The sequence below is a fragment of the Caretta caretta genome, chromosome 9, assembly GCF_965140235.1.
Source record: "Caretta caretta isolate rCarCar2 chromosome 9, rCarCar1.hap1, whole genome shotgun sequence".
In the NCBI taxonomy this organism is placed as follows: domain Eukaryota; kingdom Metazoa; phylum Chordata; order Testudines; family Cheloniidae; genus Caretta; species Caretta caretta.
The window spans coordinates 16904331-16918894 of NC_134214.1; the positions used below are offsets into that span (position 1 = coordinate 16904331).

The 14564-nt window shown below is 39.5% G+C and overlaps 1 protein-coding gene across 5 annotated transcripts in view; it reads left to right on the forward strand.

Annotated features, from left to right (window-relative positions):
- Positions 1-14564, forward strand: part of PHC3 (polyhomeotic homolog 3) — a 107284-nt gene that overhangs the window by 6334 nt on the left and 86386 nt on the right. For 4 of the 5 annotated variants that reach the window (XM_048863774.2, XM_048863771.2, XM_048863770.2 and 1 more), the window contains exons 3-6: positions 553-711; positions 3208-3285; positions 6363-6521; positions 11145-11243. In XM_048863774.2, the coding sequence (XP_048719731.2) occupies positions 553-711; positions 3208-3285; positions 6363-6521; positions 11145-11243 (495 nt within the window). The remainder of the gene's footprint in view (positions 1-552; positions 712-3207; positions 3286-6362; positions 6522-11144; positions 11244-14564) is intronic. The other variant, XM_048863773.2, reaches the window with a different exon arrangement.

Below are 14564 nucleotides of genomic sequence, written 5' to 3' on the forward strand. Positions count from 1 at the left end.
TATTTAGCACATCTGGCATGAAAATATCTTGCAACACTGGCTATAACAGTGCCATGAGAACCCCTGGTCTCACTTTCAGGTGACATTGTAAACAAAAAGCGGGCAACATTATCTCCTGCAAATTGTAACTAAACTTGTTTGTCTGAGCGAATGGCTGAAGTAGGACTGAGTGGACGTGTAGGCTCTAAAGTTTTACATTGTTTTATTTTTGAATGCAGTTTTTTTTTGTACATAATTCTACATTTGTAAGTTCAACTTTCATGATGGAGATTGCACTACAGTATTTGTATTAGGTTAATTGAAAAATACTATTTCTTTTGTTTTTTACAGTGCAAATATTTGTAATAAATATAAAGTGAGCACTCTACAGTTTGTATTCTGTGTTGTAACTGAAATGAATATATTTTAAAATGGAGAAAACATCCGAAAATATTTAAATAAATGGTTTTCTATTATTGTTTAACAGTGTGATTAATTGTAATTAATTATTTTAATTGCTTGACAGCCCCAATATTTTGTAATTGTGGTTTGTTATGTATTGGTATATTGCAGGTTATTCAACAGGCCTTGCATCGTCCCCCTAGCTCAGCTGCTCAGTATCTTCAGCAGATGTATGCAGCCCAACAGCAGCATTTAATGCTGCAGACTGCTGCTCTACAACAGCAGCACTTAAGCAGTACCCAGTTTCAGAGTCTGGCAGCTGTTCCACAGGTGAGACTTAAATATGTTATGATGTTCTGCTTAGGACACCCAGAACTGTGAGGCACCATGTTACCCCTCTGCCCCCCCCTCCCCCCCCCAGCAAGAGTGAGTTTTGCTGGAGATTAAACTGTGTCCCCACTCCCTGCCAAAGCAACTTGTCTGCTTCACCAGCAAACTCCTCAAGACTCTGCCAGCGTTAATCTTGCCTTGCAGGTAATAATCAATGAACCTCAGTTCCTGAGTTCCTCGCTCAGTGTGTGGTCTCTCTCACTAGACACTCACAGAAATTGTTAAATTAAGTTTTCTTCCTCCAAAGAGACAGTGTACATATTAGCCTGTTTACTTAGCTGAAGACTTTCATTTAGTTCAGTATAATGGCACTGAGATGATTCATAGTAAAACTTAGAAAAAGTTTTTATTAACAAAGAAGAGATTTTAGTGATATTCTAAGCAAGAGAAGGAGACAGGTATGGTTATATACAAAACAAAACATACTTTATATTGTCTAAAACTTAATTTTAGCAGGATACAGTCTTTGCCTAAGCAGTTTTCTTACTTATATCAGGTTACCAGCATCCCCAACCTTTCGGATGACAGGATCCAACTGTCACAGGCTGAAAGGGTACTGTACGCTATGTCCCTTTAAATAATGGATAGTTTAAAAGTCTTTTTGCTCCCCTTATGTTACCCAAAGGCCATTGTCTCTGCCTTAAGAGCCAGGAACGCATCCTAGGTACAGGTTCTGTCCCCTGGTGAGCTCACTAACCTCCTCCTTCCATTTGTTAGCTTGATGGCTTTGTTTACCTTATACGTAAATTTACTTTCATTGTCCTTTGCCTGCAATCAAGATGGTGAGACAGGCAAATCCACGTTCCTTTGTTTAGTGTATGCACTGCCTCCCAAGCCCATATTTCCAGCACACACACAACTCTTTGTACACAAACTGTACATATCATACAATGATTTTGGAACCAGCATGTCATCAGTTTACATATAATACCTTACAAGACACCATTTAGATACGTATTATGACACCAGTGCATTGTGGGTACTGTGTGTGTGAGGCCTGATATGCACTACAGTATGATGGGCCCTCTGCCAGTTGGCAATGAGGGCTCCCAGGGTCACATGTGTAAAACTAATACTCTAGGATGAAAAATGTAAACCATTACCAAACATAAACAACAGCTTTACTGTGCATGTCTAAATATCTCACAATAATTCATTGTAGTATTTTAGTGACTTTATTCTTTTAATTGTCTCTGTGTGGACTGCAAACCCACTTGAATATTTTTAGTTTTGTAAGAATCTCATTAGGTGCCTATCCTATGCTCTGGGTGTCCATTACATATATTATATAATTAACTGTATAGTGTATTTTGGTAAAGTAAAGGACTTAATGATGTTAACAGGAAAAATCCAAACTTCTTCAACCGCCCTTTCCAAAATATGGATGCAGGGGAAGGAACATAATAGTCCTTAATACAGATAAAATAAAAATAATTAGTGTTTTATATTTTATTTTGGTACTTAATTTTAGTGAATCATGCCGAGGAATATGGGTACATAATAAGTTACAATAAACCTTAGTTGTAATTCTGAAATTGGAAAAGAAAGTACGAGACAATGCCATGTTCTGTTCCCATTTGCAGAGGCTTTAGCATTAATCATCACAAAAAGCCTTCTCCAATGCTCATTAAAGTCAGTGGAAAGACTTCCATTGACCTCAGTGGTTATTGGAAAGGGAACAGTACCCTGGTGAGAGAGGTGATTATCATTTTACACATGGAGAGGCTGAGACATGAAGAGTTAAAGACCTCCAAGGCTATACAGCTTTATTTTAGACATAGGATTAGGACTCGGGAGTTGCTGGATCACAGTCGTGTACCTCTTCCGCTGGATCATGCTGATTGCCTGAGATAGTCATATGATCTCAACTTATAATTGAGATGACTCAGAAGAAGGTAACTGATGTTGCATCCATGTTCAATAAAGGACCTTGAATTTAAAACAAATAAATACAATCCACACAGGACTTGACCTGGTAATCCTTACTCATGTGAGTACATATTAAAATATATGGGGGTTGTCTTATGTGAGTAAGCATAGTGGGATTGCATTCTTAATTAGAAAGTGGATCCTGTTTCCTTGCTGTTCAGATATGTTTTAGGCTGTTATCCATATTACAGGTAACCCTGCTCTCACCCCCAAAAGCAAAACAAGATTGCCATGCAAATAAAAGCGAAAAGTTGTAAACAGATTCAAAGGTAGCCAACAATAGAGAGAATTGAGGACCCTGGGCAGTTTAGGACCATAGTTTGGAGTACAGTGTGCTGTAAACATATCCCTAACTCTACTGGGTAAAATTTGTTTATTTTTACTGGTAATTCAGAGAAAGGGTAAAACTAGAGGTGGGTTTCTGTTGGCTCATGTAATAGTATCTGTTTAAACATTTTTTTTATTTCCGCTTAGCTGACGTATTTAACATATATTCTTGCTATTTAGGCAAGCCTGTCGGGTGGAAGGCAGTGTGCATCACCTACTGGGAGCGTCACTCAGCAGTCAAGCATGTCACAGACCTCGGTATGTAATCAAACAAGGTTCTATATCCCATCCTAGCCTTCAATGGCTATAATGCAACTTCTTGTAAAGAAAATATTTTTCATGTTTCAAATAAATAAATCTGACTAAAATTATTGCAACATAATGAGAAGTAGGTACATAATGAGACTAATAGTTAGAGGTAAAAAAGATGTATTAGATCATAGAATCATTAATTAATGTAAGATACACTCCTCTAAAAGGACATCATGTGTTTAAACTAGTACCCCAATTAGTCTGGGATTTTCAAAGGAATCCAAGATAGTTAGTTGCCCAATTCCCCTTTGAAAATCTCAACCTTTATCTTAAGAAAATACTAAGTACAATTTCTAGGAAGCATAATTTAACATTAAGTTGCATAATATTTTACAGTTATTGGACAAAATTTTCAAATTTGAAAATCTAAAATTAGGCACCTAAACCCATATGTGGGTAGTTAAATAAAGGTAGCTTGATCTTCAGAGCTGCTGAGCAAGCTGTGGGTAGTTAGCACCTTAAAAGAGTAGACCACTTTTAGTCATGCCTAAATATGGATTTAGGCACTTAACTTTAGACACCCAAATGTTAATATTTTTCTTAAAATATTAATTGCTGGCTTGTACCACATTCAGTAAGTATCTATTTGTGGTAGCTGTTCAGATTAATTAGTTTCCACAATATTACCCTTTATACTAATTATTGTTTCAGATTCTGATTGAGGCACAGTGTTAAAGTACACAAATACCCAATTGTTATTTATGAATTACAAGCCACTGTGTTTAGTGCAGTCGTTTTCAACCCTTTTTCATTTGCGGACCCTTAAAAAAATTTGAAATGGCGGTGTGGACCCATTTGGAAGTCTTAGACAGTCTGCAGATCCCAGGTTGAAAACCACTGTTGAATGGTAACCGCAGCCTTTCGCGGAGCCCTTAGACATAGTCTGTGGAACCCCAGGGGTTGAAAATCACTGGCGTAGTGCAAAAATAGATACACTTTGTTTGGCCTCTACTATTACAGATTTTCAATGCTGTTCCTTTAAAACGCCACACCTTATTTGTATGACATAAGGCTTTTTGCAGTTATGGTCTCATAAAATACATGTGTTTAGTAGGGAGCTATTACACAAGTGCTTGTCAGTCTGTTAACTTGCATCTGTTAATTGGAAATGCTGAGGAACAGATTAAAGTAAACATAAGGTTTAATTTTTCAAAATCTCAGAAGCTCACTGTTGCATCAAATTTCTAATTTTGTAACGCTAGGTATTGTCATTGTTCAATTTAAATGCACAATGACATTTAGGTATACAAATTGGCCAATTAAGTATATCTGGCCATCTTCTCATATAGATACTTGGTTTGTGTATGCATTCATGATAACTGTATACAGAGATCAGACAAGCGATTACACATAATTTGAAGATTCTGATTCCTTGAAAACCAGTACAAGCATAGCAAAATTTTAATGTGGCGATGCCGGGAAGTGTAATATCTTCAAAGTCAAAACATCGTAAGTCTCAGGAAGACAGATTTAACTGTTTCAGTAGGTTCCACTTTTGAATATTGTATAATGGAATAGCTTTGAAAAACTAGATGTGACAGATTACTATGCTTGCAAAATATTTGTATCCTAATGTTTTTCCTAGTTGTGAGCTTAATTCTGAGCTGCTAATCTTATTTTTTACTTTGTAGTAACTCACTTTATATTAAACTAATGTATAATAATTGGTTGGATTACTAACAATTATAATAGACTACTAAGTATTTAGAGAGACCAACCTTGTCTCTCTAAATATCCTGGGATTGACACAGCTACACTTCACACTAAGTCTTTGACTTTTAACGTTCTATGGCCATTTAGCATAAAATAAGTGTAATTCTTTGGATAGTACAAACAACTGGCATCATCAGATGAAAACTATGTTATCTTTTCTTCATGTCATGGTAACTCTCTGGTAAATTATCCATAGTTAAATAACCTTTTCATTAATTAGTTTTTGTTTCTGTTCAACCATAATAAATTAATTGTTGTCTTCTCCAGTGCATTCATTCTTTAGCTAGAACTTCCATTCACAACTCACAAAAACACCTATTGATCCAACAATGACAGTTTATCATTCATTAAGAATGCTTACATTAAACCAAACATTCATTATTGGGAATTATGCATTTTCATGTGAAGAATACAATGCACAGTGTAAATTTTAAATTGGCAATGGTATTTAAGGATTTGTTTGTAATGGCCTTGTGTTCCTCAAAATAACATTCATGCAACCTAGGCCCCACATTTACTTTTTTTTTTTTTTTATGTACACACGAATCATTAATTATTTAGAACCTGTATCCGGGTGAATTATGCCAATGCACAATTCTTTGAAGCCAGTTATCTCTGAACCTGTGAAATTTTAAGCCAACATTTTCACATTCTTCTTTATCTTCACTTGTTTACAATTTTACCAAAATACTGTGAATTTCTTCATTTGAAAATTTACCTGTGTGAACTCTTTTGTTGTTTACTTCATTTATATAAACATGCACCTCTGTAGTGATATGTAAATAACTCCTTGTTTTCCATCCTAATTTAGACAGGGGCAGCACGTGAATATGAAGGTGTGAGAAAAGGAGTAGATCGTGTTGCAGTGTGGATTATTGATGCCACTGATTTGAATCGGTGCCTTAAACTAGTGACAGACCACACATTTCTGTATTGTATATGCTTTAGCTATTTCTGTTTCATGTTCAATGCAAAACTAAAAATAAAACTTATGGTGACAAGTAACTCTTCAATTCATGGATTGAACTGCCCAAGCATGGCTGCATGTAAATTGCATTATTACAATGAAAATGTATAATACTGCCACATTAATATTGCTACTTATAAAAAATGGTACTGCATGAGCGTTCACACAGTAGCTGACTTATTTTGATGAGAATCTGTAGCAGTCATACACTTTTTAGATCAAAATATTGCTGAATTCTTTACAGCTTGGATGCCACAACTGCCTTTATGTATTTGGTAAGGCTGATTGACTTTAAAACCTAGGATGAAGGGCCACGACCAAAGTAACGTTTTTACTTCCTTAGATTAACCTTTCCACCTCTCCTACATCTCCACAATTAATAAGCCGTTCACAGACCTCCAATACCACTAGCAGCAGTATAACCCAACAGACTATGTTGCTGGGGAGTACTTCTCCTACCCTGAGTGCAAGCCAGGCTCAAATGTACCTCCGAGCACAAATGGTAAGTTTCACAAGTTGCCGTGTTCACAGTTAATTTTTGAAAGTTTTACTGGTTTGTTTGTTTGTAAATGGTTCAGGTATCTTTAGCTTCAGGCAGTGTTGGGAATTTGGTAGCTTATTTTTGTACATAAATAGTTCTTAGAGCAGAGGTGGGCAAACTGCGGGCCACATCTGGCCCGTGGGCCCGTCCTGGCTGGCCCCTGAGCTCCTGGCTGGGGAGGCTAGCCCCTGACCCCATACCCTGCTGTCCCTCCTCCCCCGCAGCCATGGCGCTGCACTGGTAGTGCTGTGTGCGGCGGGGCTGCGCGCTTATGCAGGGCAGTGCGTCTGGCTCTGGCCGAGCAGTGCGGCTCCAGACATGCCGCTCTGAGCGGCATGGTAAGGGGTCCGGGGCTGGGGGGTTGGATATGGGGCAGGGAGTCCCGGGGGGCAGTCGGGACAGGGAGCAGGGGATGGTTGGATGGAGCAGAAGTTTTGGGGGGGGAAACAAGGGGGGTTGGATGGGGGGGTCCTGGGGGGGCGGTTAGGGGCGGGGGGTCCTGGGAGGGGGTGGTCGGGGGCGAGGAGCAGGGGGGATTGGATGGGTCGGCGGTTCTGAGGGGGGAAGTCAGGGGGTGGGAAGTGGGAGGGGTTGGATAGGGGGCGGGGGCCAGGCTGTTTGGGGACGCACAGCTTTCCGTACCCGGCCCTCCATACATTTTCGCATCCCGATGTGGCCCTTGGGCCAAAAAGTTTGCCCACCCCGTCTTAGAGCAATGTGAGCCACAGAGACAAAGGGACTGTTTAGTCCTTTAAGAGCAGAAAAAAGAAATTCTGCTTTAGAACAGCTCAATGTTATTTGATGAGATGATTGAACATTTGTAAAATAGGACAAGAACATCTGTCCTTTTTTAGTGGATATATGACTAGACATACAGTAGCCGTCTGTATTCCCAGCAGATTGTTCTAATGTGTTTCTAACATCAGAGTTCACAGGCTCTTGATTAAAGCTTTCTCACATTTAACTAAGAATATGCTTCGATGGAGTATTGCCTCTGGAGACTGACTTGGGTCTATAGATTTCATTCTGTTAAGATTCATATGGGATTCATTTGATTTTTGCAATTTCCTGTCAGTGTTGTATTTTCATGTTTTTAAACAGGGTAATTTTCAAAGTTTGAATAATTCTACAGTGAAAGAAAATGACTGTTGTAAAACCTTAATTATGGAGATTTAAAATATTTAATGCTGTTCACAGTGCAAACACAGGCTCCTGTCCTGCAGTGGGCTTTGCATGGGCAGACCCCTACCCTTGTGCAGAGCCTCACCGAAGGCATTGGGGCTCTGCACAAGTGCACAGGTCCATCCAGGTGGTATTCAGTGCTGGTGTGGGGCCAGAGATATTTCTGTTTGCATGCAAGCTATGGCCCAGGTCCTGCAAGGACTTACGCATGTGCTTTGTGCACTGAGTACTCCCCATCGACTTCAGATCTCATTCCATAATAGGGGTTCTTGATATTAGTGGAGTTAAGTACACCGGACCCTCGCGCGAATTCACATACAACGTGGTTGTGGCCATGGATCCCAAATTGAATTACTTCAATTGCAATTCATTTTAACGTGGTCCCCACTATAACATGGTACCACGCATGGATCCCAAATCTCGCATTCTAGTGAGGGTTCAGTGTACATGCCTAAGACTTGCACGATTGGGACCTATAATTATATTTAGGAAAAATCCCCTCATCCCCCTGAGATTTGCAAAACAATATAGGTACACCCTGGTAGAGCTTTTTCTTATCCTATTAAATTTCCTACATACTTATTGAGAAAGTAATTAAAACCATAGATGCAGCAATCTAGTATATGCTACCAGTGTATTGTGGACATCTGGAAGGAGCTGTCTCCAATTTGCAAAAAATAAATAAAGGGAGTTTCAAAGAGACTGATGTATAAAGCTAATGGTGGATACTTAATGTATTGAATAGGATGGAAAAAGACAAAATATATACCTGTGTGACCAGAGTCCCAGGGGAGCCACACTGGAGTTACTCAATTAGGGTGAACTGCAAAGAATGGTTTCAGAGTAACAGCCATGTTAGTCTGTATTCGCAAAAAGAAAAGGAGTACTTGTGGCACCTTAGAGACTAACCAATTTATTTGAGCATGAGCTTTCGTGAGCTACAGCTCACTTCATCGGATGCATACCGTGGAAACTGCAGCAGACTTTATATACTCTAAGGTGCCACAAGTACTCCTTTTCTTTTTGCAAAGAATGGGGCACATCCAATTCTTAACAATACAGGTTTGCATTTCAAAGTTGTAGCCTATCTAGCATGGAGTGGCCCTAATTACCATTCACATACTTTTCTAACATGTCTCTACAGGTTGACTCTGGGTCATTTAGCCTATAGAATGCTTAACCCTTTCTGGCCACGTGTCACACTTTGTATAAGATTTGCTGCAATTTTACAACAGTGGTAGCAACAATGATTTGCATGGTCATAATTTAATCAGATCATGTCACAACATGTATATCTATTTAACTTTTCAGTATGTGTTGTCTAGCTCTTGTGAACAGCTAATTTACTCAAGTTCCCTCCCTCCCACTCCAATGCCAGTGATATTGGTATTTCAACATTTGACACTCAATTCAAGTAAATAATGTAAGTTATTGTAGTGTACAGCAGTCATACAATATCAGTAGTTTTTCATTTCAGTTCCCTTTTAGATATTTGAGAGCAGCTATTTACTGAGTCTTGGGAGATTCAGATGTGATGTGGAAAGTGCAGAAGATACGCTTTCATGTCTCTTTAGTTATGATACAGTTCTCTTTATAATATAAAATACTATCTTTGTTTAAGACCTGTAGGAGAGTGCAGTCTCCAAGCTCACCCTCATGCAGTGTGGCATGTCACTGCAGTCCCCTACCTCAGTTTCCAGATATAATTCATTTACACTCCAAAGTCTTTAGGAACAATATTCTGACTCTTTTGGGTTCTAATTTATTAAACATTAACCCAGCTCTCAAAAGAGCTGCCTTTTCATCCAACCCTAGGTTCAGGGTCCCCCAAGTCCTCCTTTCTGGGACTGTGTGCTTCAAGTGCTGGTGTTCTCCATCCGCAGACTCCCCTGTTTAGTTCAGGGCTTTTCACAATCTTCCTTGTTGGACGGTGTCCTTTAAATCCTCCCTTCAGCAAGCTCTCCCTGACTGGGCTTGGAACCTTGTTTTTTGAGTCATCCATCCCCATCATCTGACCACTCCCTTGACCCTTCCCATGTGGGTCTAATTATCCTAAACACCTGGGTAGGGAGCCTTGCTCCTCTCACTCTACAAGGCTCATGGGCCTAGGCCTTCCTGCTGCCATAGAGAGCAATGACCTGGGTTTTTCCTATCCCTGCCCCCTTCAGACACTATCTTCCTCTGACCCAGTGGCTGTTTGGGTTTCCTTCAGCCTTCCTCTGCCATCCCCAGACACATGGAATGGGGTGACTGGTCTCTCACATTACTTCCTTTAGCCTTAAAGGGACAGGACTCTGTTACAGGGCCCAATCTTGAAGACTTTTTCCTGAATCATAACCTTAGGTTTGGGCCATTTTGTTTTTATTTTTTATGAAACCTTGTTTGTTGAATTAACTGTTCCATGGTCTCATTTTAACAGACATGTAGTCTGCTTAGTTCAGAGTGGATATCCTCGTCAACCTCTTTGGCTATCCTTTAAAAGCATTCTTTCTTGCCTTTTTTGCAAGAGTAATTCTTCTGAGGAATTCTAGTATTACACCTACAAATTATTCTGTCTCTTGCAGTGGATGAACTGAAATATTTTTAAAACAATGTTGACAATATACAACACCAAACCCCCACCACCATTAGAACTCATTTGCAATTTTGTTGGCAATCTCAGCACCTGGCTCTAGAGAGGATAGAATGGACAGAGTCTGAACTGTCCCTAGAGAAAGTCCTTGCAGGTCATGACTGAGACATACTGGTGGTGCTTTGTGGGGAAGCTTCCATTGGTGTTATCTGTATGGTATGTTATCTTAATGAACAGAGGATTTCAGTCTCTAGCTGTGACAGTTTTTTCCCCACAAAACACTTAGTGTATACTTGAAAAAAGAGTCACTTCTTTGTGTTACTAAACATGATATTCTCTAATTTGAAAATTCATTTTGAGACACTGTAGTCCAGTTGTCTGAGCAGACTATTGGGAGTCAAGACATGTCCGGTTCTGTTGCTGCTTCATTCCATATCTTTATCTGACTCTGGTTGCTTGACTTTGTGCCTCTGTTCACCCCCTTGCTCTGTAAAATGGAAGAAAGATTAAGTAAGCCTCTTTTGAGGCAGTTGGATGGAAGGCAACCTATAAGTACAAAAGTATTATTATCCTTAAAATGCAGAACAATTTTTTAAAAATACTTGTTTATATAATGTATAGTTTGAGATACCACAAACATTTGCTTTAAAAAAAAAAAGTTGAGTTAAAGACAACAAAAATTTAAATTAGAATTCATGCATCCCTAAGTGTAACACATTTTACTCCCTACTATAAAACATTTTATTTCGTAAATTTCAAGGTTTTACTGTTACCTGACTACTTTATCTGTAAATTGTGTTTTCTTCAGTTTTCTTTTTCTGTCTTCCCAGCTGATTTTTACTCCTGCTACCACTGTGGCTGCTGTCCAGTCTGATATTCCTGTTGTCTCATCATCTTCCTCCTCTTCCTGTCAGTCTGCAGCTACTCAGGTGAGCTTGCCTGGATTCGTTGTATCTCCATTTCACTGAGCTAGAGCCCTACGTGAAATATCAATGTGTATATGTTTTCCATGTTTATATTATAATAGTATCTATAAGTCCTTAATGTGCTCTCTTTAATGTCATAACATAATACATGGAATATTTGGCTTTCAGATGTTACAAACCATAGATACATTTTTTTTGTTACAGTAATAATTAGTTAACGGCAGTCTTCCACAACTCACCTAGCAATAGTTATTTTGTAGGTTACATTGTATGTCTTGCTTTGCTATGAGGCAGATGCATTCCTTTAAAGATCAAGACCTTACTGTTTGGTTCTCATGTTGTTTACATTTATGACAGTTCTTCATATAGTTCCATTGTTTTTTGACCTAATTTAAAAAAAAGTAATTTAGTAGAAAGGATTACTACATCTTACAAATATGAATTTACATATTGGCATGTGTTATTATTCAATGTGTACGAAGCCACAGAATTGAAAAGTGGCAGGGTTTTCAGTAATGTTAATAGAACCTGGATCTATTCGGACCATCCTTTCAGATCCCAGGGTTCAGTCTCAGTACCCTCTCCCTGTCTGATCAAGGTTGATGAGTTCATGGGAGAGCTGATTGAAACTGATCTTGGATAAGGTGGAGGTATTACTAACAGGTTGGAGAAAATGTCCAGAAGATCTTGCTTGCATGGTGGTAGATTTATTGTTTGGGGCCAGGCTATTCTGTTGAGGGGTGGCTAGATGTAATTTTACCATACAATGAACATAGAAATTCAGTACTTGTGGCACCTTAGAGACTAACCAATTTATTTGAGCATAAGCTTTCGTGAGCTACAGCTCACTTCATCGGATGCATGCAGTGGAAAATGCAGTGAGGATGTTTTTATACACACAGATCATGAAAAAATGGGTGTTTATCACTTCAAAAGGTTTTCTCTCCCCCCACCCCACTCTCCTGCTGGTAATAGCTTATCTAAAGTGATCACTCTCCTTACAATGTGTATGATAATCAAGGTGGGCCATTTGAACCTTTTGAAGTGATAAACACCCATTTTTTCATGATCTGTGTGTATAAAAACATCCTCACTGCATTTTCCACTTTTATGCATCCGATGAAGTGAGCTGTAGCTCACGAAAGCTTATGCTCAAATAAATTGGTTAGTCTCTAAGATGCCACAAGTACTCCTTTTCTTTTTGCGAATACAGACTAACACGGCTGCTACTCTGAAATAGAAATTCAGGTTTCAACAATAGTCAAGAAAGGCTTATTTTCAATTACAGAATATTCTGATGTTGCATTGGACTTGCCACAATGACCTTTTCAGACTCAAAAAAAACCCCACAACTTACGCTCAGAATACAATAATAAAGAATGTGGAAGCTCAGCTACTCCAAGGCTTTTGTCCTTGGGGATATGTAACACTCATTCTATGCATTGTCTACAATTCAAGCTCATTAAAGGTTGGAAAAAAAAATTGTATAAACCTATTGCACACACAAGATTATGTTAGAAGAACATTAAGGTGCCAGATTCAATCAACCAAAGGTTAGCAAATGCCACAATTTAAGGTTACTTGTTGCCTGTGTAACTTTAATTCAGCCCTTATGTGTATGCATTATAATAGTCTTTAGTGGATAATACTTAATGAACAGTGATTCAATATTTTATTTTCTGCCCACTGTTCAGTGTGTGGCCTGTGTCTTATTTACTGTACAGAACTCAGGCCCTGAAAATGATCAATTTACTGTAACAGGGTCATCACTCACCTCACACAAGGGGCCCTCCCTGGTCAAGTGCATGCGCCTGCAGTTTGTGGAACAGGGTGGCACCCAGATCTTGTGAGTGCCTCCTGTCCTTGGTCAATGGTTTCTTCAGTGGGTCTTCAGTGACTCAGCCGCAGGGCTGAGTCACACACACACTGTCTGTAGGTGGAACAGAACAAACTCCTTCCAGAATATACAGTCTTTACCTTCTCCTGGCTCTTCTATGGGGCTGTACCTTCCCCAGGGCTTCTTCCTGGGAGACTCTGTTTTCCTGCAGCGCTACCTAGGCTCAGTTCTGGCTCAATCCCCACAGCCAGCCAGGAGCCCCTGGTCCCTGCACTGAACTGTCCATGGTCCTGCTGCTCTTTCAGCCAGCCAGGAATATGGTCCTCTCTCTTCCAGCTCCTGCAACAACTGTCTGCCTTTGTCTCTGCAACTCCTTTTTATATGGCTCTCCTGGCCCCTGACTGGCCACTCCAGGCCACTTGGAGGACTTTTCTTCTGGAATGAGTTACCTCGGGAGGTGGTGGAATCTCCTTCCTTTGCGGTTTTTAAGGTCAGGCTTGACAAAGCCCTGGCTGGGATGATTTAGTTGGGGATTCATCCTGCTTTGAGCAGGGGGTTGGACTAGATGACCTCCTGAGGTCCCTTCCAACCCTGATATTCTATGATTCTGCTCCTCTCTGGGGTGAGGTGTGGCAGGTGAAAGGTGGATGGGTAGAAGCAATAGATATATCTTGATTTTTAGTAACGCTTTTGACAGTCACACATGACATTCTTAAAAGTAAATGAAGGAAATGTGGTCTAGATTAAGCTACTATAAGGTGGATGCAAATCTGGTTCACAGACCATATTCAAAGTTATCAGTGGTTTGCTGTCAAACTCTGGGGACATATCTAATGGTGTTCTGCAGGGGTCAGTTCTGAGTGTGGTACTGTTCAACATTTTTATTAATGATTGGATAATGGAGCGGAGAGTGTGTTTATAAAATTTGCAGGTGACATGAAGCAATGAGTGTTTGCTAGCAATTTGAAGGACAGAATTAGAATTCAAAATGACCTTGAGAAATTAGAGAGTTGGTCTGAGATCAGCAAAAGAAATTGAATAAGGACAAGTGCAAAGTACTACACTTAAGAAAAAATCAAACGCACAGTTACAAAATGAGGAATAACTGGCTAGTCAGTAATATTGCTGAAAAGGATCTGGGGCTATAGTGGATCACAAATTGACTATGATTCAGATATGTGCTGCAGTTGTGAAAAAGGCTAATATAATTCTGGGGTGTATTAAAAGAAGTGTTGTATGTAAGATACGAGAGATAAATGTCCCACACTCTACTCAGCACTGGTGAGGCCTTAGCTGAAGTACTGTGTCCAGTTCTGGGTGCCACACTTTAAGAAATATATATGGACAAACTGAGAGTCCAGAGGTGAGCCACAAAAATGATAGAAAGCTTAGAAACCTGACCTATGAAGAATGGATAAAAAATCTGGGCATGTTTAGTCTTGAGAAAAGAAGATGACGAGGGAAGACCTGATAACAGTCTTCAAATA